The sequence below is a fragment of the Pteropus alecto genome, unplaced genomic scaffold, assembly GCF_000325575.1.
Source record: "Pteropus alecto unplaced genomic scaffold, ASM32557v1 scaffold3, whole genome shotgun sequence".
Classification (NCBI taxonomy): domain Eukaryota; kingdom Metazoa; phylum Chordata; class Mammalia; order Chiroptera; family Pteropodidae; genus Pteropus; species Pteropus alecto.
Window position 1 is genome coordinate 14757582 of NW_006442484.1, and position 19719 is coordinate 14777300.

At 32.2% G+C, this 19719-nt stretch overlaps 1 protein-coding gene across 4 annotated transcripts in view; it reads right to left on the reverse strand.

The window, feature by feature from the left end:
- DARS (aspartyl-tRNA synthetase) overlaps nucleotides 1-19719 on the reverse strand; it is a 46290-nt gene that overhangs the window by 21512 nt on the left and 5059 nt on the right. For 2 of the 4 annotated variants that reach the window (XM_006921039.3, XM_006921038.3), the window contains exons 3-4: nucleotides 17483-17575; nucleotides 8158-8260 (exon numbers count right to left, since the gene is read on the reverse strand). In XM_006921039.3, the coding sequence (XP_006921101.1) occupies nucleotides 8158-8260; nucleotides 17483-17575 (196 nt within the window). The remainder of the gene's footprint in view (nucleotides 1-8157; nucleotides 8261-17482; nucleotides 17576-19719) is intronic. The other 2 variants (XM_025039362.1, XM_025039361.1) reach the window with 1 other exon arrangement.

A 19719-nucleotide genomic window follows, 5' to 3' on the forward strand; every position in this document is an offset into this window, starting at 1 on the left:
AGTCAACTCTTCAGATTAGTGCACTGATGAATCGGATATTCCTAGGAAAGAGATTTGGGAAAAACAACTGACTCCATATTAGGCTCCAATGTTGCTCTTATGGAAAATACTCAAAAGCTAGAAACTGCTATTGGTACATTCTATTCAATAAGGTAAAGATAACCTCAGATTTAATATCTAAAATAAATGCTAAGATAGTTATCTACTTAAGATATTAAAAGTGACCTCATATTTTGCCTTTTAAATGATTAGAAAACCCCAGCTGGAACTATCTGATTTGATATTTTTAATAGTGGAGTCCTTGCTTTATTCCACCTGGTATATGGCCAGAGGGAATAGAGTTAAATGTAGGGCCTCATGGAATTAACATATAAATATCATTATTTCTCCCACTTTGTTGTGTAGGAGTTCACATGTTTTAAATGTCCAATCTTTTTGGATAGCACTATCCAAAATGAAAACATCTTGATAATAAATAATCTGTAGGCATTCCCTTAGTACTTAAGATAATTATAACATTTCATATATAAAAAGTGATTTAAGACAGAATGAAAATTAAGAGGATAAAAATGTCCTTTTTTTCCCCTCATGAACGTATTTCTACCTATGCTATTTTCCAAACCAAAGATTCTAGCAGAATGGTTAGTTGGCTCACTAACTAAGCTGCTGGCTTCTCAAAGTGAATGTTACTAAATATTCATTTGAGTTACCTCATGCTTCACTGGTCCTCAAATTTCTAAAGTAAGCTAAAAACATCTGTGAGTAAGGATTTTTGCTTTATTTAAATAAGTAACAGAAACCACCAGAATTTATATGTTGTTGATGTGCTGTTTTTAATCATAATAGGAGGCTGATAATATATTAAGTGATGGAATTCAAAGTGTTTTCCTAATTTTTATTTTCTAATTCTAATTCTACTTAGAAACTAAGGAATAAAGAGGAAGGAGATCCTGAAGAATTCAGTGAAGCAAAGAAAAAAAACCACAGGAGGCTATAAACCTCTATTTTCATGATAAAGTAGAATATATACTATTGGGCCTTGCTGAGGAATAAAAATCAATTGTGCCACAAATGCAAAATATACTCTTTAACTTGGTGTTAAGATTATGGGATCAAGAGTCTATGGGGCAAGGGAGTGTGTAGGGCATTTGCAGGGCAAAAGAAACAAAGAGACAGGGAACAGTTGGATAAGGATGCAGTGAGAGTAGTTCTAGAAATAGAACTGGGGTTGTATGAGGTCAAAAGAGAACAGAAAAAACTGAGAAAATGGGAAGACTGATAAAAAGACCAGAAGTCTTGATGAGGTCTAAGAAGATTAAGAGGCAAGAGAAAGGAAGAAAGGTGGAAATTAAAGTTAGAGAGAATGACCACTATAGTTTAAAATGAAGTTCAGAAGGGCATAATCCAAGCTATGGCCACAGGAGTGAGTTGTTAAAATGAAGGAACGGTGAAGATAGTGGAGGAAAAGTAAGGAATTTTAAGGCAAAGGTGTTCCACAGAGACCTTGAAAAAATTTAGAATGAGAAGAGCAGAATACTAGCAGCCAGAAAAATAAAATGGTTTTCAGTAAAACAAACTATTTCAGTGTTTAGGCTTTTCAAGAACTCAAAAGTCTGGATCTTCTCTCCAATTTATTCAGCATACATATTTTTGAGGCAGAATGCAAAGGGGCTTCCTTTCCCAGTCATCAACATATTTCAATGACATTAAGGTTGTATTTTAAGTGAGCTGTATTGTAGAGGGCTTTGAACTAATATCATTACGCTATCTCAAAGAGGCAGGATAACTAACATAGAGACTATAGGTGTGTGAGCCCTAGAGTCAGAGACTTTAGTCAAAATACTTAGTATTTTAAATCTCAATGTCCTCATCTGTAAAAATGAAATAGAGAGAAAAAAAAAAAAGACAAAATAGTATCTACACCTCACAGTGTGGAGGAAATACAAATATGGCACTATGTAGTTCCATACTTAGTATAGAATAATAGTTAGCTATTATTGCTGCTACTATAAGCAAACCTTTCTGTTTTGGTTGTTTCCCTGTATATCAGATAGGGAAGCTGCTGGCGACTACTATGATGAACCTTTATAGGGATGCAGTGCACCCCAATAAGTATAAAAATTCAATCTAGACACTGGAAAGCTTGACAAGATAAAGCAAGGGTAGTCATTATGTGATTTTTAACTGTAAGTTAAATTTCTTAAGTATTAAAAATAGTATTTCACGTGCACTAAAGGTCTGGGTGTGTATGAGAGGACTTTTGTCTATGGTTTTTCGTCTAAAAAACCTGGCGCCTGTTAACAGAGGTCACTACAGACTATCCTATTATTCATATAATCTCAGTATACCCAAGATAATAATTAAATAGTTACCAGCATAATCTTTATGAATAGTGGTTTTTACCTTTTATTTCCGATTGTTTTAGGTACCACAGATTTAGGTCTCTTGAAGTGCTTTATTATATTAGATTGTTACAATAAAGGCCTAAATATGTATGCATATGAGAAATCCTATAAATTGATATATGTTGATTGTTATCTGTTAATAATAGGGATAAACTTGGGAGTGGTGAAAGCTAGGCGATGAGCAAAATTATAATTTTAGGTAGTTATTATATTTTTCAAAACTATTCCCTTTTTATTCCTATTCATTCCCCGTACTCCTCCTCCAAACAAAAAAAATCAATGGTGAAAAAGACAACATTTTAAGCTTTTCTTTCTGCATATTTACATATTCTAGTATCAACAAAAATTGTTAAAATTTTAACACCTATAGACACTTGAGTATTAAAGGTTTTCAAAAAAAACTGGTAACAAATTCGCTAGCTTTCTGATTGTGAGGAATAATTTGTTGAATCTTACTATACTCAATGAGAAATGTGCTCCATAGATTTACATAACCACCCACATTCAAATTAATAACTTTTAAATGTTGGGAAAGGTGTAATAAAAGATGAGTTAGAAAAGAGGGCAAGCTCTGAAGTTGCTACACACAAGTTTTTCAAGTAAGGGATGAACGTAAAATACTTCAATGATGTAAATTAAATTGTACAATTCACTGAGACAAAGAATTCAAAATGCCCAAACGTAAGAAACCATATATTTGCTAGTTAAATCAAAACAAAATCCAAAATACATAAATTATATAAGTATTTAAAAAAGAATAAATCATCTTTTGATAACAAAAATTTATATCCCAATTCTAAGGCAGGCACAAGCTTGTTTCACATGCCAATTATAGTGAATTAGTACCACACTCAATCTTAGACTTTAACATTTCCCAGGCAAGTAAAAATAAAGATGTTTAAAGGGTCTTAGCTCTAAAGAATAAAGTCAGACTAAAACTAGCATAAAATAAACAATTTATGAAGTCACATGGCTAGTTCGTGGGGAATCAAGCCTCTAGGCATTCTGGTCCTCTATTACACTCAGCCTGCCTATTGGTGCTTTGTGAAAATTAAAGGTTTAAATCATCTCAGCAGTTCTATGACTTATTTTGTGAACTTATTTTTCTTCACCAAAACCCCAAGAATTTTAAGTTCAAATTAAGCTTGGTAAGAATTAAGCACTACTCAATATGACTTAGACCAGTGGTTCTCAAACTGCTGCATGGGTTCTGTTTAGTGGAACAAAAAATGTCAGGAACCCTCAGTAAACACTTAGTTTTGTTATGTTACTTAAATATCTACAAACACAAAACTAGTATAAATGTCTTATACTTACAGCCCTTAACTTTATATCAAAATGAATTTTTAAACAAAATAAAAACAAATATAAAAAAACAAAATTCAAATGAACATTATTAAAGTTTGCTAAAACTAAATTGCTGACATTTGGTTAACTGTATAAAGCTGTAGCCTTGGATCCAGTCCTATATTTAACGTTTCTATATTTTCACTTTAAAACTAGCAATGTGAAGAATACATGTTCACAATTACATAAAACAGGTTCAGGATAATAAGGACTCATAATTAACCAAAATTCTGAAAGTGCAATCCAAAAATGACAATTTAAATTATCAGCCAATAATTTCATAAAACCATCTTGTTCATGTGAAAGTTAATAATGTAACATTGTTAACAGAAATTTTAATCAAATAGATATCTAATCTGATAACTACTAAAACTGGAACTAGAAACAGTTTTCCTTGCATGGAAACTATTATACTGTTAGTGATTCTTTTGCCCCTATAGATAAAAATAGGATTCAATAAATCTGTTTAAATGGCATAGGCTTTTACAACTTCAGGGTGCCTCTTAACTTTCCAGTATCACCCAGTAACCCAACTCGTTCACAGCATGTGTCAAACACAGTGAAATCTTTATTTGTATGGAACATGGATATCATTTGGCTTCAGCTGGCATGAGCACAATTATAAATATGATAGTAAATGCTAAATGGAAGTACTAAGTTCACACAGCAATTCTCTAAGTTAGCTTTTAAAATGATAAAGATTAATACTCTTATATAACTTTATATTCAAAATGTACACTAAAAATTAAAAAATATAGAAAACTTCCAGCCTCCTAAGAACATATCTGTGACTCTAAAGAAATGGAAAGAGAAACCAATTAATGAGGATCATGAAGGACATGGGCTTAAGCTAAGTGGCAAAGAATGAGGATTTAATGAATAAGTCAAAGCCTTTAAAATAAGTAAAGTAAAAAGGGAGGTCATTGCAGATATGCTGAATCTACCCAATCTGAAGAGTGTATATTGGGAAGTAGTGTAAAATAATATTGTATGAGGGAACCAGCAGGCAGAATTTAAATTGGACCTGATTGGAAATAGAAAGTCATTATAGATTTTAGATGAAAACAGTACTTAAAAAGAAACTTCTGGTAAGTATGAACTAAAGGAAGGAATAGAAAGAGCCTGTATCTATCAGTAAATATTAGTTTAATAAATGATTGGACTATTTTGTTCTAACTCAATTAACATGTGGCAGAAATGATAAAAAAAACAACACTAAAAAGAGAAAAGAAAATTGAAGCCAAAAATCTTGGAAAACTCATTTAGACAAATAGAAAACTATACTCTCAAATGTTTTTTTAAATTTCAGTAAATAATTATAGTATTACTATCATTCTAGTGCCATATCTGAAAACTGGATTATCCTTCAAAACGCAGCAAGTCCATGTGAGCTTCAGTTAAAGATTTTGTAGTATGGTATAACGATAAGTTCATATAGTTAGATCGCAGCAAATTAAAAAAAAGTGCTTACTTTTTATCTGTCAATGTCAAATAGAGGAATTTTTTTATTGTTATTTATGCTTTAACAATATAACCTTATACCTTAAATTCTTGCTTTATAGAAGTGCCAGCTCACCAAACAGCACTGCCACAGCAAGTGACCTCAAAGATAAACATATGAAACTACCATAAACTTTTTCACAGTAGAGCCAATGCACTCCCATTTTAAATAAAACACACTATTTATGTTAGGCCTAGCCAATAAATGTTTAGGAAAAGGATTTTGAAGGATTTTTTGAAGGCTGAAGGAAAAAAACACAACACATCGTTTTCCTAAGTTCTGAAAGTTCTTTAGAATTTATATTACAGCTTCACTCGATTTATTATTATTCATACAGCAGGTCATTTTCAAAGTAAAATTTTTCTATTCTTCAATTTTTTCTTTAAAAATTGGTACTTTGAATACAAAATCATACTATTGGCTTTCTGTCAAAGGACATGTGTTTTAGACTTCTATTACCAAGACAGACCAAGGTTTCTGAACTGCCTTACAAACAAGTATAGTCTAAAATCAACATAAAGACATGCTGACTGACCTATCCAGAGCATGAAATTGTTTCTAAGAAAATTATCGACCAATCACAAAACGAAAAAGTCATAATTTTTCACCACAGAATCTTAGTCAAGAGAATTTTCCTTTTTTACAAGGCAGCAAAAGCTACTAACACATTTATATTTACTTTTAATTACTCAGGGTAGATACCTTAACATATTAGTGCCAAAAGTTAAATAATTATAACCTAAGCACCACATGTTAAGCTTATTGTATAAAATTGGCCCCATTCACTTACAAATAACCAGTCAAAAGCTTTATAATCTGCAATAGCTCCCTTATGAAACAGTCTTTTCCCACACTAATTATATAAAGTCCAGTTTTTTTAAGGGACTGAAAATAGCTAGATGTTCTAATGCTTTTTAAAAAAAATCCAACTCACAACTTAATTGTTCAGCCTGAATTACAACTAGATCTTGGTTGAGTTCCACTTCAGGATTAAGAAATACAAGCTAAATGATCTGAATTCTTCCCTTGCCTAAGAGAAAGCTCACCCTTATATTATCCTATTTAGATGAAAGCCTTTTCCTTACTTTATATATCATGAGGGCATTAGTGAACTAAGTTCTGTTTGACAGATCATTTGCAAGTAGCTCTTCCAGCTAGAGCTTTGATTGGTCAACTGTTGATTGCATCTGATATAGTCAACTGTTGTTAGTTAAGTCCCAGGAGTTTCTGAGAAGATCCAAAAAACCCCAAAAAACCCAAACAAACAAAAAAAACCAAAACTATTTATGGATGACTTTAATGTGACTACTTCTAAAGGCATCAAATGAATTGACTGTCCTCTCGTCAACATTATGTCTGTTAGTAAATATTAAGAGTAAGTGGGATTTTCAAGATTTTTAGACTAGAATTTTTTCTTTAGGAATGTAACACTGAGTTTATAATGCAATTTAATGGAAAATTATGTTCTATGTAATACTACCATCTTCACATATTAGTTTTCAGAACCAATCAATAAATAAGACAAAAGCCATTAAGGTTGTTTGAGTTGAAGCTGACCTTCTCCTAGTATTTTTTCTCCCAGTATATTAAATATAATTTAGCATACATGTCTGTGGTTTTCAGAGGCTCTTATTAGAAGGTTCTCTGTGTAAAGTTTATATATTCTAGAGACCAAGCTTATTTATGTCCTACTTCATTGGATATAGATTGGTCTTAAAAGGCTAGATGACAAATGCATCCCACAAGCACAAACCTTTATAGAGTATGAGATAAAAAACTACATTAGCAAGCCTAATTACCAAAAGATACAGGTAGAAAAGATGAAAGTGACAGTCTCTGGGCAACAGGACTGGGAAATAGGGAGGGGTGGGCTACTGTGCTAATAGTATTAATAGCACTGAGTTCATCAGTGAATTGATATAATTAATGGCACTGGAGCTTTTAAACCAGAGTGCAAGTACTGTTATGATATAATAAAACTAAATTTGATAAATACATCTCTAAACCAAAACCAGTGCACTGGGGGCCAGGAAGGGAGGGCCCAAATATAAATTAGGCTGTTAAATTAGATAATTTTTTTAGTACCTTTCTAGTTCTCAAATTGACAATTCTATCTATATTAACTCATCTTTGAAAGCCTACGTCTAACAAACAGAGATAAAAATCAATAGAATATAGCATTCACTCTAGATTGAATTTCTCTTAAAAAACATTTATGCCTATGAAGTACTCTCTTACTTAAAATGTAAAAATTGTCCTTTTTCCAAGTCTTTGATCGTGGAGATAAAATTTCAATTAAATTGAGAAAAACATACAAACAAAACTAGCCACATCAGCAATTATTACCTTAGAGCTACAGCATGTACAAACACTACACTATCTCTACATCCTGCCTCTTACAAATTGAACCCTTTTGGTGTCGAAGTTAAAAGTTGTAATATATTATGACATCTGTTTTACTTCCTTCAGGAGAGAATCATTTGCAAAACTACATTCTTTTATTTTATACACTTATATTATTCAGTTAGAAAACTTGTTGCTTAATATGCAAATCCCAAACTGGGGGAGGGAGGGAGGGAGGACATGAAGCTCAACAAACACAACAAAATAAAGTTCTTCTGCTGTGTTGAGGCTGCCAGGCTTTTTGTTACTCTACTTGAAAGTAAATGTGACTTGTCTGTAGAGAGTGCTGCTTCAGCAGTTCCAAATGAATTTCAAGCCTGTGCTCCATATTTTCTCTTTTGTAAGTTTAATGTATTCAGCAACACTGAACTGACAATTTAAATAACTACATTTTTAAACAAACGAAGCATTGATGTTAATGTATGAAAATGGTCCAAACCCCTGGGAGTCTTGGTTCCCACCATTGTTTACTCTGACAACAGGATATAATTGCTTACTTACTTGGCAGCAAATTTAACCATCTGCTTGCTCGCATGGTCTCCCACTGCCACAAGAGCCTGGACGTTAAACTGCTGCTGACGGAGGACTAAGAAACACTGCTTCCCTGAGTAAGACAGAAAGTACACAAATGTATTAAAGACAAGCTCTTTCAGGTTTTACAAAGAAGGAAAATGCTTCTCTACTTTAAAATTGGGTCAAAATTTACTACAATCATCAAGCATGTACATACATGTGTATCCGGCTTCCACAGCCCAAATACTCGAACTCAAATCACAAGCTTCAAAGAAACCCAAGTTCCTACTATGAGTAACAAAAAATGCTTTTAACATGTTTGTTATGAGAATACAAGCAAATCATTAATTTTTAAAAAATTGTATATTAAGATAATGTCATTGCACTTATTTATTAAACAAATTTCTAGTAACCAGATCACTTTCAACATTCGTTCAATAGCTAGCATATTCTACAAAGGCACTGTGCTATGGGAGATTCAACAATGCAACCACAAAAGTACTAATAAAGAGCTTAGTAATAAGAACACAAGCATTCTATGGGGGTGGTCCATTTTACTTCCTACCAAAGTACATTTTAAAGAGCATTTAGAAGGATAGGCTAGTTTCTTTCATGTTCTATTTTCTTCATTCTTCCTTTATTGTCTTCTTAATCACTCATTATAATAGTTCAAAATTTTTTTACTCCAAATAACTTATTTTGTCCATGAAAGATTGTTCTTTTCATGCCCTATAACCAGTTTTATACATATTCTGGGCCTCTCGATTTCCCCTTCCTTTCATAAGGAATCATCATCATTTCTTAATCTTCTGAAAACTTATTCATGATAGATTTCAGTCACTATGAATCCTTGTGACAGCCCTTTCCTTCAAAGTAGATCCTTTTTAAGTCTCTGGTCAAGTTTTGGAAAACTGCTTCCTCATAAAACAAGATAAATCTTTTCGAGACCACTTTTCTCATCAGCCTCTTGTAAAACATCAAAAGATGATTTTGGTTTTTAAACTGAGAATTATCTTTTATACCGAGAATTAGCCTTGCCAAAAAAAAAAAAAGAAAGCAAAAATGAAAGCAGACTTATAGTTATTACTTTTAACACACAGTATTTTGAAATGCAAATCAGAGAGCAATCATGAGTTAAAAAAAAAGGACAGGTTGCAAACAAAGTGCTAACATAAACATTATCTATGGACTTCCAAGTCATATATGATTTACATGTTTCTGCTGCTAAATACACTAATTTTCCCTTCTCTGGAGTATGATCCAGTCACAAAGTAAAATTTTTAAAAAGAAAGTTACATGTACATAACACATTCAAAGAGATTTTAAGATACTAAATGGATAAAGATTGATAAAATTAGAGAAATCTGCATATGGATCAAAATGACAATATCCCAGGAACTACTGAAACCACAGCCAGATATTAGCCCACTTAGAACAGAATGTTAGTATGAAGTGGAAGGTAATGTGCATGATTTACTAAGTATTTTAGCTGCTGTATTAGTACAGACAGAGGCAGCAAACTCAGCTGCATTATAAAGCCATCTTGCAAGAAACTCTAATGTTATACAAAAAGACTGTGAGAGAGAATGAAGAGCTCTAGAGAACACACAGGAAAATGGTTCTGAGTCAGCACTAGACGGGTAACATTTTAGTGTAAGGGTTTGGTAAAGAGTAAAGGTTTTGAAATAAAAGGATTTAAGATCATATCCTATCACTTCCTATGAAGGAGCCTGTGAGAAAGTTATCAAACCACATTATGCCTCAGTTCTTCATCTGCCAAATGGAAAAAATAACAGTACATAACTCAGGAGGTTTTCCTGGGGTTTCTTACATAATCTTGATAATTATATAAGTAATATAGAGTTGTGATACTCAGTATTAATTATGAATATTAAATATTAACTATATTATTATTACTATTATTAATAGCAGCACTACCATTGGTTACTTATTTGAGGACTGACTAATATCCCCATTTCACGGATGAATTACTATGTGCAAAAACTATGCCAGGTACTTGGAACACAAGATAAACATTTGTTAAACACTCATAATAGACTAATATGTGGGAAAAAAGTGATAAAACCATATATAGAATACAATCCTAATTTTGTGTAAAAAGTATATTAAAAATGTGTAGGAAAAAACCCCCCACCAAAATGTAGCTACTAACAGATGGTGAAATTACAGGGAATTGTTCTGTTCTTTGTATTTTTCTGTATTTTCTAAACTTTCTACAATAAGCATGTACTACTTTTCCAATCAAAAAAAATTTTTTTAAAGAATTATACAATCAGAGAGGTTAAGTACCCAGAAAAAGATAAGGGCTGAAAGGAAGTTTTCATGTTCAAGATTCAACACAAGCAGTAAGGAGAACCTGAAAGTTCTAGTAGGCTAAACATAGAAACAAATGCACTCCCCAAGATCTGACATGCCTGCTAGGGAAAAAAAGTCATTAAATCAATGGTTATGGGTGAAGTGAAGAATATTCACTGTTCTCTTTTTGCGTTTAATGTATTTATTGTATATAATTCTAAAAACTAAACCTTCTTTTTTAAAAGCCAACAGATGGGAGGAAGGGGGTGAAAGAGTAAGACCAGTACCATGAGCATATTATATTATAAACTTACAGTGAGTAAAAATGTATGAACACAAAAACAACTAGATCAATGGAGCATAATGGAGAGAACTGAGAACAGACCCAAGCAGAGAAGAGATTCTAATTCTAACATGGAATTCAGGAGTTTAAAAAAAAACAACAACAAATAAAAAACTGAGTAAAAAATGAGAGAACTTTCTAAGTTTAAAAATTATAGAATGTCTATATACAAAAAATTAAAAGAAAACACTAAAAAAATTTGCTTAATGACATATAACTTAAATGAGTTAATATCTTTAATACATAAAGATCTTAAAAATTTATGAGTACAAATACTGAAATCCCAATAGATAAATGGGCAATGGACTTGAACAGATCATCTGAAAGAAAAAGAATAAAACCCTATTAAGGAAAAAAATGTTACTGGAAACGAAAGTAACGCAAGTTGAAGCAAACAATAATGACATATTATTTACCTCTCAAATTAACAAAAATTAAAAAATATGTAATATTATCCAATGTTTGGGAGAATTAAGTGAAAAACGTTCCTTCATAACTTGCTAATGGCAAGGTAAACTTGCACAATGCTTTCGGAGAACAATTTGGCAATGGGCATTAAACAGCTTAAAAAGGTTATCTTAGTCTCAAGAAATACATTTCTTAGAATATATGTTAAGGAAATTAAGTATGGAAAAGTCTAGTGACAAAGATGTTCATACAGTATTATTTATATAAAAAGACTGAAGTTCTATTATCACTTCATATTTATACAGTCTTCACCAGTGGAACAGATCTACGTATGACTCCAATGCCATAATCTACAAACTTTCTGTGTTCAAAGCACTTTTAACACTAGAACCTTGATGGTCCACTCAAAAAAATTTTTTTAAAAGACTCAAAACAAAACAACAACAAAAAAATTAGTACTGGTTTCCTGCTACTGGTTGTCTGCTCAGACTACTTCCGCCAAGTACTTTTGAGATCATGTTCTTGCCAGGTGTTACTAAATAAACTGTTCTTTCTTGGGCTCTGGTTGGTAATACACTGCACTGCATTATCTCCTTAGTTCAGTGTTTTGCAAGCTACTATTTTATAGACACTGGTGAGTGATAATAAGGAACAGCGTTTGTATAACCCTTTTTATGTAAATTTAAAAAAAGAAAAGATATACCATCCTTGTAAATACATTTTATTTTTCCTTGAAGGACCCACAATAAACAATAGAGGTTATTTTTGGAGGGGAAGAGGTTGTGATGGGATGAAGGATTTAGAATTGTGAGATTTCTATTTTTCATTTTTTATCTTTCTGAACTATAAGGATTTTTATTTTTACTATATCTTTTTTATTCTAAGAAACAAATACATAATTTCTCAGTTTGGCAAAAAGTTCTTACTACATAAGTTAGTATAGAAACTTTATATGATAGATCAATCAACTGCTAACTACTATCTTTCTTGGAACTCTCCAACCAAGAGGGAGTTTATATGTTCAAAACGGCTGAATGAATTCACTATTTCTAGACATTTTAAATTTAAGTCCTTTACAGGTAAAAATTTGTGTTGTATTTTGATTCTTAAGTTTTTAGAAGAAGCACTTTTGCCCTTTAATTTACACAGGCATCCTGTTTTAGAAAAATGTAAAGTTGGAAAACTTTTAGAGCACCAGGTACAATCTTTATTTCTGAGCTGAAGAACAAACATGGTAGATAGTCAGGACAAAAAGTTAACTCTCATCTCCATCATGGTGATGGCTCCTAATGAAATGGGCCTTTGTAGAACCTGGTTATCAAAAATGTGAGGCAATCTTATGTTTTGATCTCTTCCTACTGTTTTTTAGTTTGCCAAGCTCCTTAATACATTATTTAGATAATGTACCTTAACTTCCTAATTCTGAACATTAACATTTTTTCATCATTTATGTTAATAGGTTAGAGAATAAAGCAGCAAAGATTTTAATGTTTTAAGTACTATCCATTTGTTATTTCCTCTGAAATATTCTTGCATGAATGTAAGTTGAGGTTCTGACCTTTGGTATTAGAAATCCTAAACTATCTGATTACCAAAATAGATGACCTATTTTTGAAGTATAAGTTAAGTTTTTAGGAAAAAGAGTATTGAAAGAGAATTATTTTATGCCTTCCATGCAGCATGTATAAAATTTGAAAGGAACCACTGATATTTCAATTACTCTTTTAATATGCAGACTTTAAGCTCATAAATTTTCACAATCTAAAGAAACTAAGTTTAAATGTATCAATCAGTTAAAAATGTCTCCTTGCTCCTATATAAAACACTTGATTTTAGGAATCTGATATATGAACTTACTGTAAGAAATGATTTTAATTTTTAAAAAGGTATAACACACTGTCCTCTAAGAAAAAAATAGATATTTGTTATAAAGCTTTTTTTTTTTGCATAATAGGATTCTAGTTGTCATACTTTTGACACTATGATTTTGACACTTCCATTTCCTTATTTATGGTTTTTCAAAGGTTTGCTCTACTTGAAATTGCTAGCATGGTTTGTTTTTATAAGCCCACTTTTAATGTGTTATTATTTCTAGAGTTAAAGCACATGAATAATTCCAAGTAAGTCTTATTTATTGACATACTTTTTCCTAGTAATTTATGGGAAGAAAGGAATAGCAGCAATTGGGGTTTTGCAAATTCAAAGCATAAGATTTTATTTTATTTTTGATAATTTATCAGAAATCAAAATATTGACAATCACTACTGCAAGGATGTGGGGAAAGTGGTACCATCACCACATACTTGTGGTATTTTAACTGAAGATAGCTCTATTGAAGGGTAATCTGGTATTAGAAATTTTAAATATGCATATGCATATCCTTCAACACAGTAATTTCACTTCTAGATATCTATCTCAGATATACACTGCTTTATAGATCTGTAACTAGTATTATGGAAGAATCTCCAAGAAAAACTGTTCACTGAAAATTTTTAAAGTTACAGAATAACATGTAAAATATGATGTCATCTACATAAAACAAATTAAAACTTACACAAATAAAAAACTGTGAGTGCATGCATGTATGCACATACATGCATTAAAAAGAAAGATTTTCTGAAAGACACTGAACAAATTATTTAGAAAAGGTTGAGGCAGAGGATAAGCAGTGGAGAAGAAAAAAGTATTTCTGTATTCTTTGAAAAATTCACGTGAAATATTAACATATTACTTGGGTTAAGTTACAACTTAAACATACACATCCATAAACTTAACAAAATAAGATTTTCCAATGAAAAATTATGAATACTAGATTATTGTAAAATTGCAAAAAAGAAATTTTTTTGAAACTCATCAAATTCATTTATTTCAAGAGTCCATTGACAAAAGATTCAACATTAAGAAATCTGTTATTGTAAATCTTTACAATTACATATAGTTGATTCTTATTGTTTGTGGTAGTTATGTTCTACAAAGCCTCCACAAACAATGAATTAGCAAATATTGGACCACTGCTCCTAGGGAAAATATACGGTTAGGTTCCTGGGAGCCTCTGGTCATAATATTTTCATCAGTCAACTAATACATAACCTTGTTTTATGTGTTTCTGTTTAAAGACACCTTATTTAACATACAGAGCTGGTTCATAGTCAGAGCACTATATCTCATGCTTGAACGAAGCTTATCTAACACAGGTATTTTCTCTGTAAGGCATATTACAGCCTTTCTTGTTGTTAGAAACAGTAGAAAACACTTCAGCCCTATGCTTGGGGGCCATTTTCAACAGCCAAATCACCAACAAAAAGCACAAAACTGAAGAACGTGGCATTAAACAGATTGTGAAAAGGACACCTGTTGATGAGAGCTGATACAAGGCAAAGTTTCACTATGTTTGACCTCAGCCGGGAATGTGTGCACTGGGCAATTCAAATTTTTTGCTACTCTGCACAAATGCGTGTCTGCCATATCTGTGAATGACAGTGCAAGCGCTGCATGTATTGATTTTGGGGTTACAAAAAAAATTTAGCAAGTAGGTGAATATGTAACTATAAGTACACAATCCATAAAAAATGAAGATCAACTATGTTTTTTATTATATGAAAAATTTCAAACATAAAAGCAGAGAGAACAATATAATGAACCTTTAGATATATACACTCAATGTAATTATATTTTGAGGGAAAAAACTGCTGGAAAAGGTCTGGTAAAATTTAACATCTACTTCTGATAACAGAAAACTTGGACTAGAGGAAAACTTATTTGATTTACTTTTTAAACTAGGGCATTGCTTTTTAATGATATTTTATACAAAACACCTAAAATCATAAAATAATTCATCAAGAGTTTAAATCTTTGCTGTGTGAAAAATCCTTCCTTGTGGGAATCCCTGCAGTACTGGGAGAATCTACTAATTATTGCAAAGAGAAACAAGAAATGAGATAAAACATTTGAAAGGACAAAATGATGATTATTTGTAAATGATACCAATGTCTACCTACAATCCTCATGTACTTTAATAATTATCAACTCATGGTCATTCTTGTCTCAGCTTTTACCCCAATCCACTTATCCCTCAATTCCTGTACTATTTTGAAGCAAATTCCAGCTATATTATTTCATCCATACATAATCAGGAATGGATCCCTAAGAGATAAGAACTTTTAAAAAATGTTACCACAGTACTATTATCTTAACTAAAAAATGAATACATTTTAAACACCAAATAGTCAATGTTCGAGGATTACAAATAAGTAATGAGTACAGAGATATCTTAAGTCTGTTTTAATCCACAGGTTCCCCCTCATCTTTCAATTTATTTGTTAAAGAGACCAGTGGTTGTTGCCCAGTAGTTTTCTAGTCTAAATTTTGTTGATTGCATACCCATTGTTATTTAACATGCTGCCTCGTCCTATGTTTTCCCGTAAATTGGTTAGATCTAAAGGCTTAATGAGATTCAGGTATACATTTTTAGGCAAGACTACTTTATTGGACGGTGCTGTATTCTTCCACGAATAAACATAAAATATTTCAGGCTGTCTCTCTATTGTGTTGTTAGCAATCAATGATGAACAATGCTCAGATAATTTACCAGGGGCAAAATGGTGATGTTCTAACACTCTTTTTTCATTTTATTAGCTGGAATAGTGCTCTAAAGAGATACTTCCTTGAAAAGTAAAAAAAAATGGACACTTCCCCACATCTACTATTAGGTTAGTCAGTGATATACAATTTATACAGAAATAATACTTTATTTATCAGTTTTCAAAATAATGAGCTGTTCCATTGGTGACCAACTAGGTTTTGTTTGTCTTAGCATTATTATAAACTTATGGATTTAAACATATCTGATATGTTTCAATTCACTGCAGTTATCCTTATTGATATTCAAACTGTTCCATTTTGGGGATGGGTGTGAAGAGAAGTATTCTTGGTTCAGCCTTACATGTAGCATGCATTCTATCTTTTAATTTGCTAAATGACTATGTTTAGGAAACAAAGTGCCCACTTTGGACAGAACAAAGGACCCAGAAACAGGAGAAAGACAAGTAAGTGAAGGATTACAATACAGTGTGATTTATCTCCTGGTAGAATAAATGGCCTAACCTTTTAGGAATGAAAAATCAGCATTTTTTTTTAAAAGTTAAAACTCCACCAGTGTTTTCAAAATCTACTAGTAGTCATCTACTTAGGGGGAGAATATTGGTAGAACAGACCAACTTTTAATAGTAGTGATCCTGAGAGAGTGGGACAGATGTATAAAATGCTGGGATTTTAAAATAATGGGCCTATATTAATTCTATAATTATTTTAAAACAGAATGTAAGAAATGCTATAACACAAAATGTATTAAATACTATAGAAGCAATTAATTCTGTTAAGGAGACAGAGGGTATCTTAAAAAGCTTCTGGATTTTGTTCAGAATCCACCAATTACTATGAGAACTTTGACAAGTAGGTTTATCATTCTGATAAACCTCCTCATTTATAAAGTGGAATAGCAATGCCTGTTCTGCCTACTTCATAAATTTGTAGGAATCATCAAATGTGAAATAGTGTGTGAAAGGGATAAAGTTATAAACTAACATGTCATTAATATTTTAAGATAATTCTGAACACTAACTAGGACAATTTCCCATAAGGAACTGAGGTTTGCCTAAAATATCCTTTTCTTTCTTCTCTGTTGTTAATGCTAAATTCTTAGTACTGTCCAATAGAAGTTTCTACAATGATAAAAATATTCTGTATTTGTGCTAATATGGGAGCCACTAGCCATTCTGGTTATTAGGCACTCAAAACACAGCTAGTGACTGAGCTGTTGAATTTAAATTTAAATTTAAATTTAAATAACTACAAGTAGCCAGAGGCTACTGTATTGGACAACCCAGTTTTAGCCTATCTCTCTTCCACTGCTCTCCTTATCCAACTATTACAAATATAAGAATATTAACAAATGAAAAGCTTCTCAAAAACACTCACTTAAAAAAATTAAACTTTTGAGAAATGCTAGAATAGTACCTTAATTTAAAGTCTGAGACTTCATCTGAGTCTTTAAGGCCAAATTATATTTCAGGATGTCTTATAAGAACCTAAAACTAATTAACCATGGACCAATACTTTACAGTGATTTAAGAATGAAAACAGGTGTTTGTTTTGTTTTGAAAGATTTACTTTGGTATGTGAAATACACTCAAAACAAAAAACTCAGAGTCCTTACCAAAAGGGCTTTAGTCATTAAATCATTCTTACCTTTAGCTCTGCTTGTATGAACCCTTGCACGCACCCAAACAACTTCATCAGCTTTTTGTACTGTCAAATCACTAACTCGCACCAAAACTCGATCTGTAGCAAATAAGTTAAACAATTTCTGTAATTGAGAGTTTACAAAGAGATCATAATTATTTTGATTTGACAGCCAGTGTAAGTACTTGGTATTATCTTAAATAATCTTAAATCTGACACTTTTTTAAAAAAATCATTTTTCATATGCAATTTGCCTCAACTTTTATGAATTGTACTTTTTAACTATCTCTCTAAAATCTATCCAATTCTCTTTTCACTGCCACTGTCCCAAGCCAAGGTACTACTACCTCCTGCCTAAATTAGAGCAATAACCTTCTAACTGGTAATCTCCCAAACCTCTAATTCAGTCTACATTGGAGTCAGAGTTTCAAAATGCAAATCTGCTGAATACTTCAATGACTTATAAGGCTAAACACAGTCTATCCTCAGTCGCACTTGCCTAAGTGGACATGGTATTTTAGCTTGCCTACCAGAGTATGTAAGTCAGCTAGCTGTACGGGAGGATTCTCTGCCAGGCCTAGGTAATCATAGTACCCCATGCCCCAGGACATAGTGACTTATCCAGAAAGACATGTTACTCAAATTGAGCTAATCATAGTCCTTCTCTGAGGCTTAATACAGATACTGGGAATGAAGCTCTCTTTCCTGGAGTCACCGAGATGGTACAGGCCCAGGGCCACAGCCACCATCTGTCCCACTACCTGAGTTTGCAGGAAGAGAGAATGAAGCCAATAATCTAAAGGAAGCAGAGCCAAGAAGTAGAGCTAGAAAGCCCTGAAGATACTGCTTGAGCCTCTAGGTGCAATCATGCCTATGCCATGTCACTTTGTTTCCTATAGTTATATATGAAAAAATTGCTCTTCTGGCTGTGAGTCCCAACAATTATTCCCCTAAATACTAATTACAAAGTACTACAACCACTTAAGTCCCCCAAACAGGAAAAATGTGACAAAATAACAATTAAGATAGTGATATGAAGCAATATTGATCCAGAAATGATCTAGAAATCATTTTATTGTTTTAAATAAGCAATAATTTGAATATTAAAGAAAAAAATTAAGTCTTAATTAAAAGCATAGTAATAGACATGACATAATGTCAAGAGTAATAAAAGATCTCTATTTTCAAGGTATGTTGCCTAACTAGCCAAATTTGTCAATATCTCATACAGTAAAACCTAGTTACTAAGGTACCAAAAACACACCTTTGGGAGGATATTATAATGAAATCAAATTATAAATATATTTTACCTACTTTGTCTAAATGTATTCATAACTTGTCTCTTGAAGCAAAGATTCAACTTAGAGAGAATTTGATTCACAGAATACCATAGTTCTCATCATCAATAGCAGAGAATAAATGAGGACTTTTTAAGCCATTGGGCAACACGAGAGAATTTGTACAAAATATTTCCAAAGAACCTTATGAGTTAAGCCAACTTCCAAGTCTGCTTTGTAAACTCAGGCAAAAAAAAGGATGAAAGAGAAAAGACACACAAAACAGCATAAAATTTTAAGATAGATTTGAAAATGCTGAAATTAAAAAGCAATCGACTTACCAGGCAATCAAAACTCAAAATCAAATGAAACATAAGAGTAGACTTACAAATGTCATGATTGGGGTAATTTTAATAGTATTTTGAAAAAGAATAATGGCCTTTCTTTCATGTGGTATTCTAACTAATTAGCTTAGGTGCTCTCAATCTTTAACATATCCACACATACTTGAAACACACAAATGCCACACTCCAACCAGTAGGACTTGTTGAGGCAGGGATCAGTGGCAGTAGGGTTTCATGTTTGAAAAACTACTGCCTCCTCCGTACTTCTAAGTTACTGGTATTAGAATGAAGAATTGTGGAGAAATGGAAGCAAACAGGAAAGGAAATTTTATGTTGAATAAAGTATTAGGATTTTAGCAGAGGTAAAACCAAAGGTAGAATTTTATCGTTATGTTACTATAATCTGGTAACATACATAGTTTATCGTTCCCTCTGGTTGGGAAAGCTTCTAAGTAGAAGACAGTTGTCTGGATTTGCCAGCCAAATGGGAACAGTAATTCTGGCAAGGGGTGATTGGGGCTTATGTAAGAGACTGAAACTCCAGTGAGCTTCTTTGTGTTAGAGTTCAAGAAGTCCAGTTCAGGAAGATACTTAAGCTAAAAACAAAGTCTCAAATGACCAT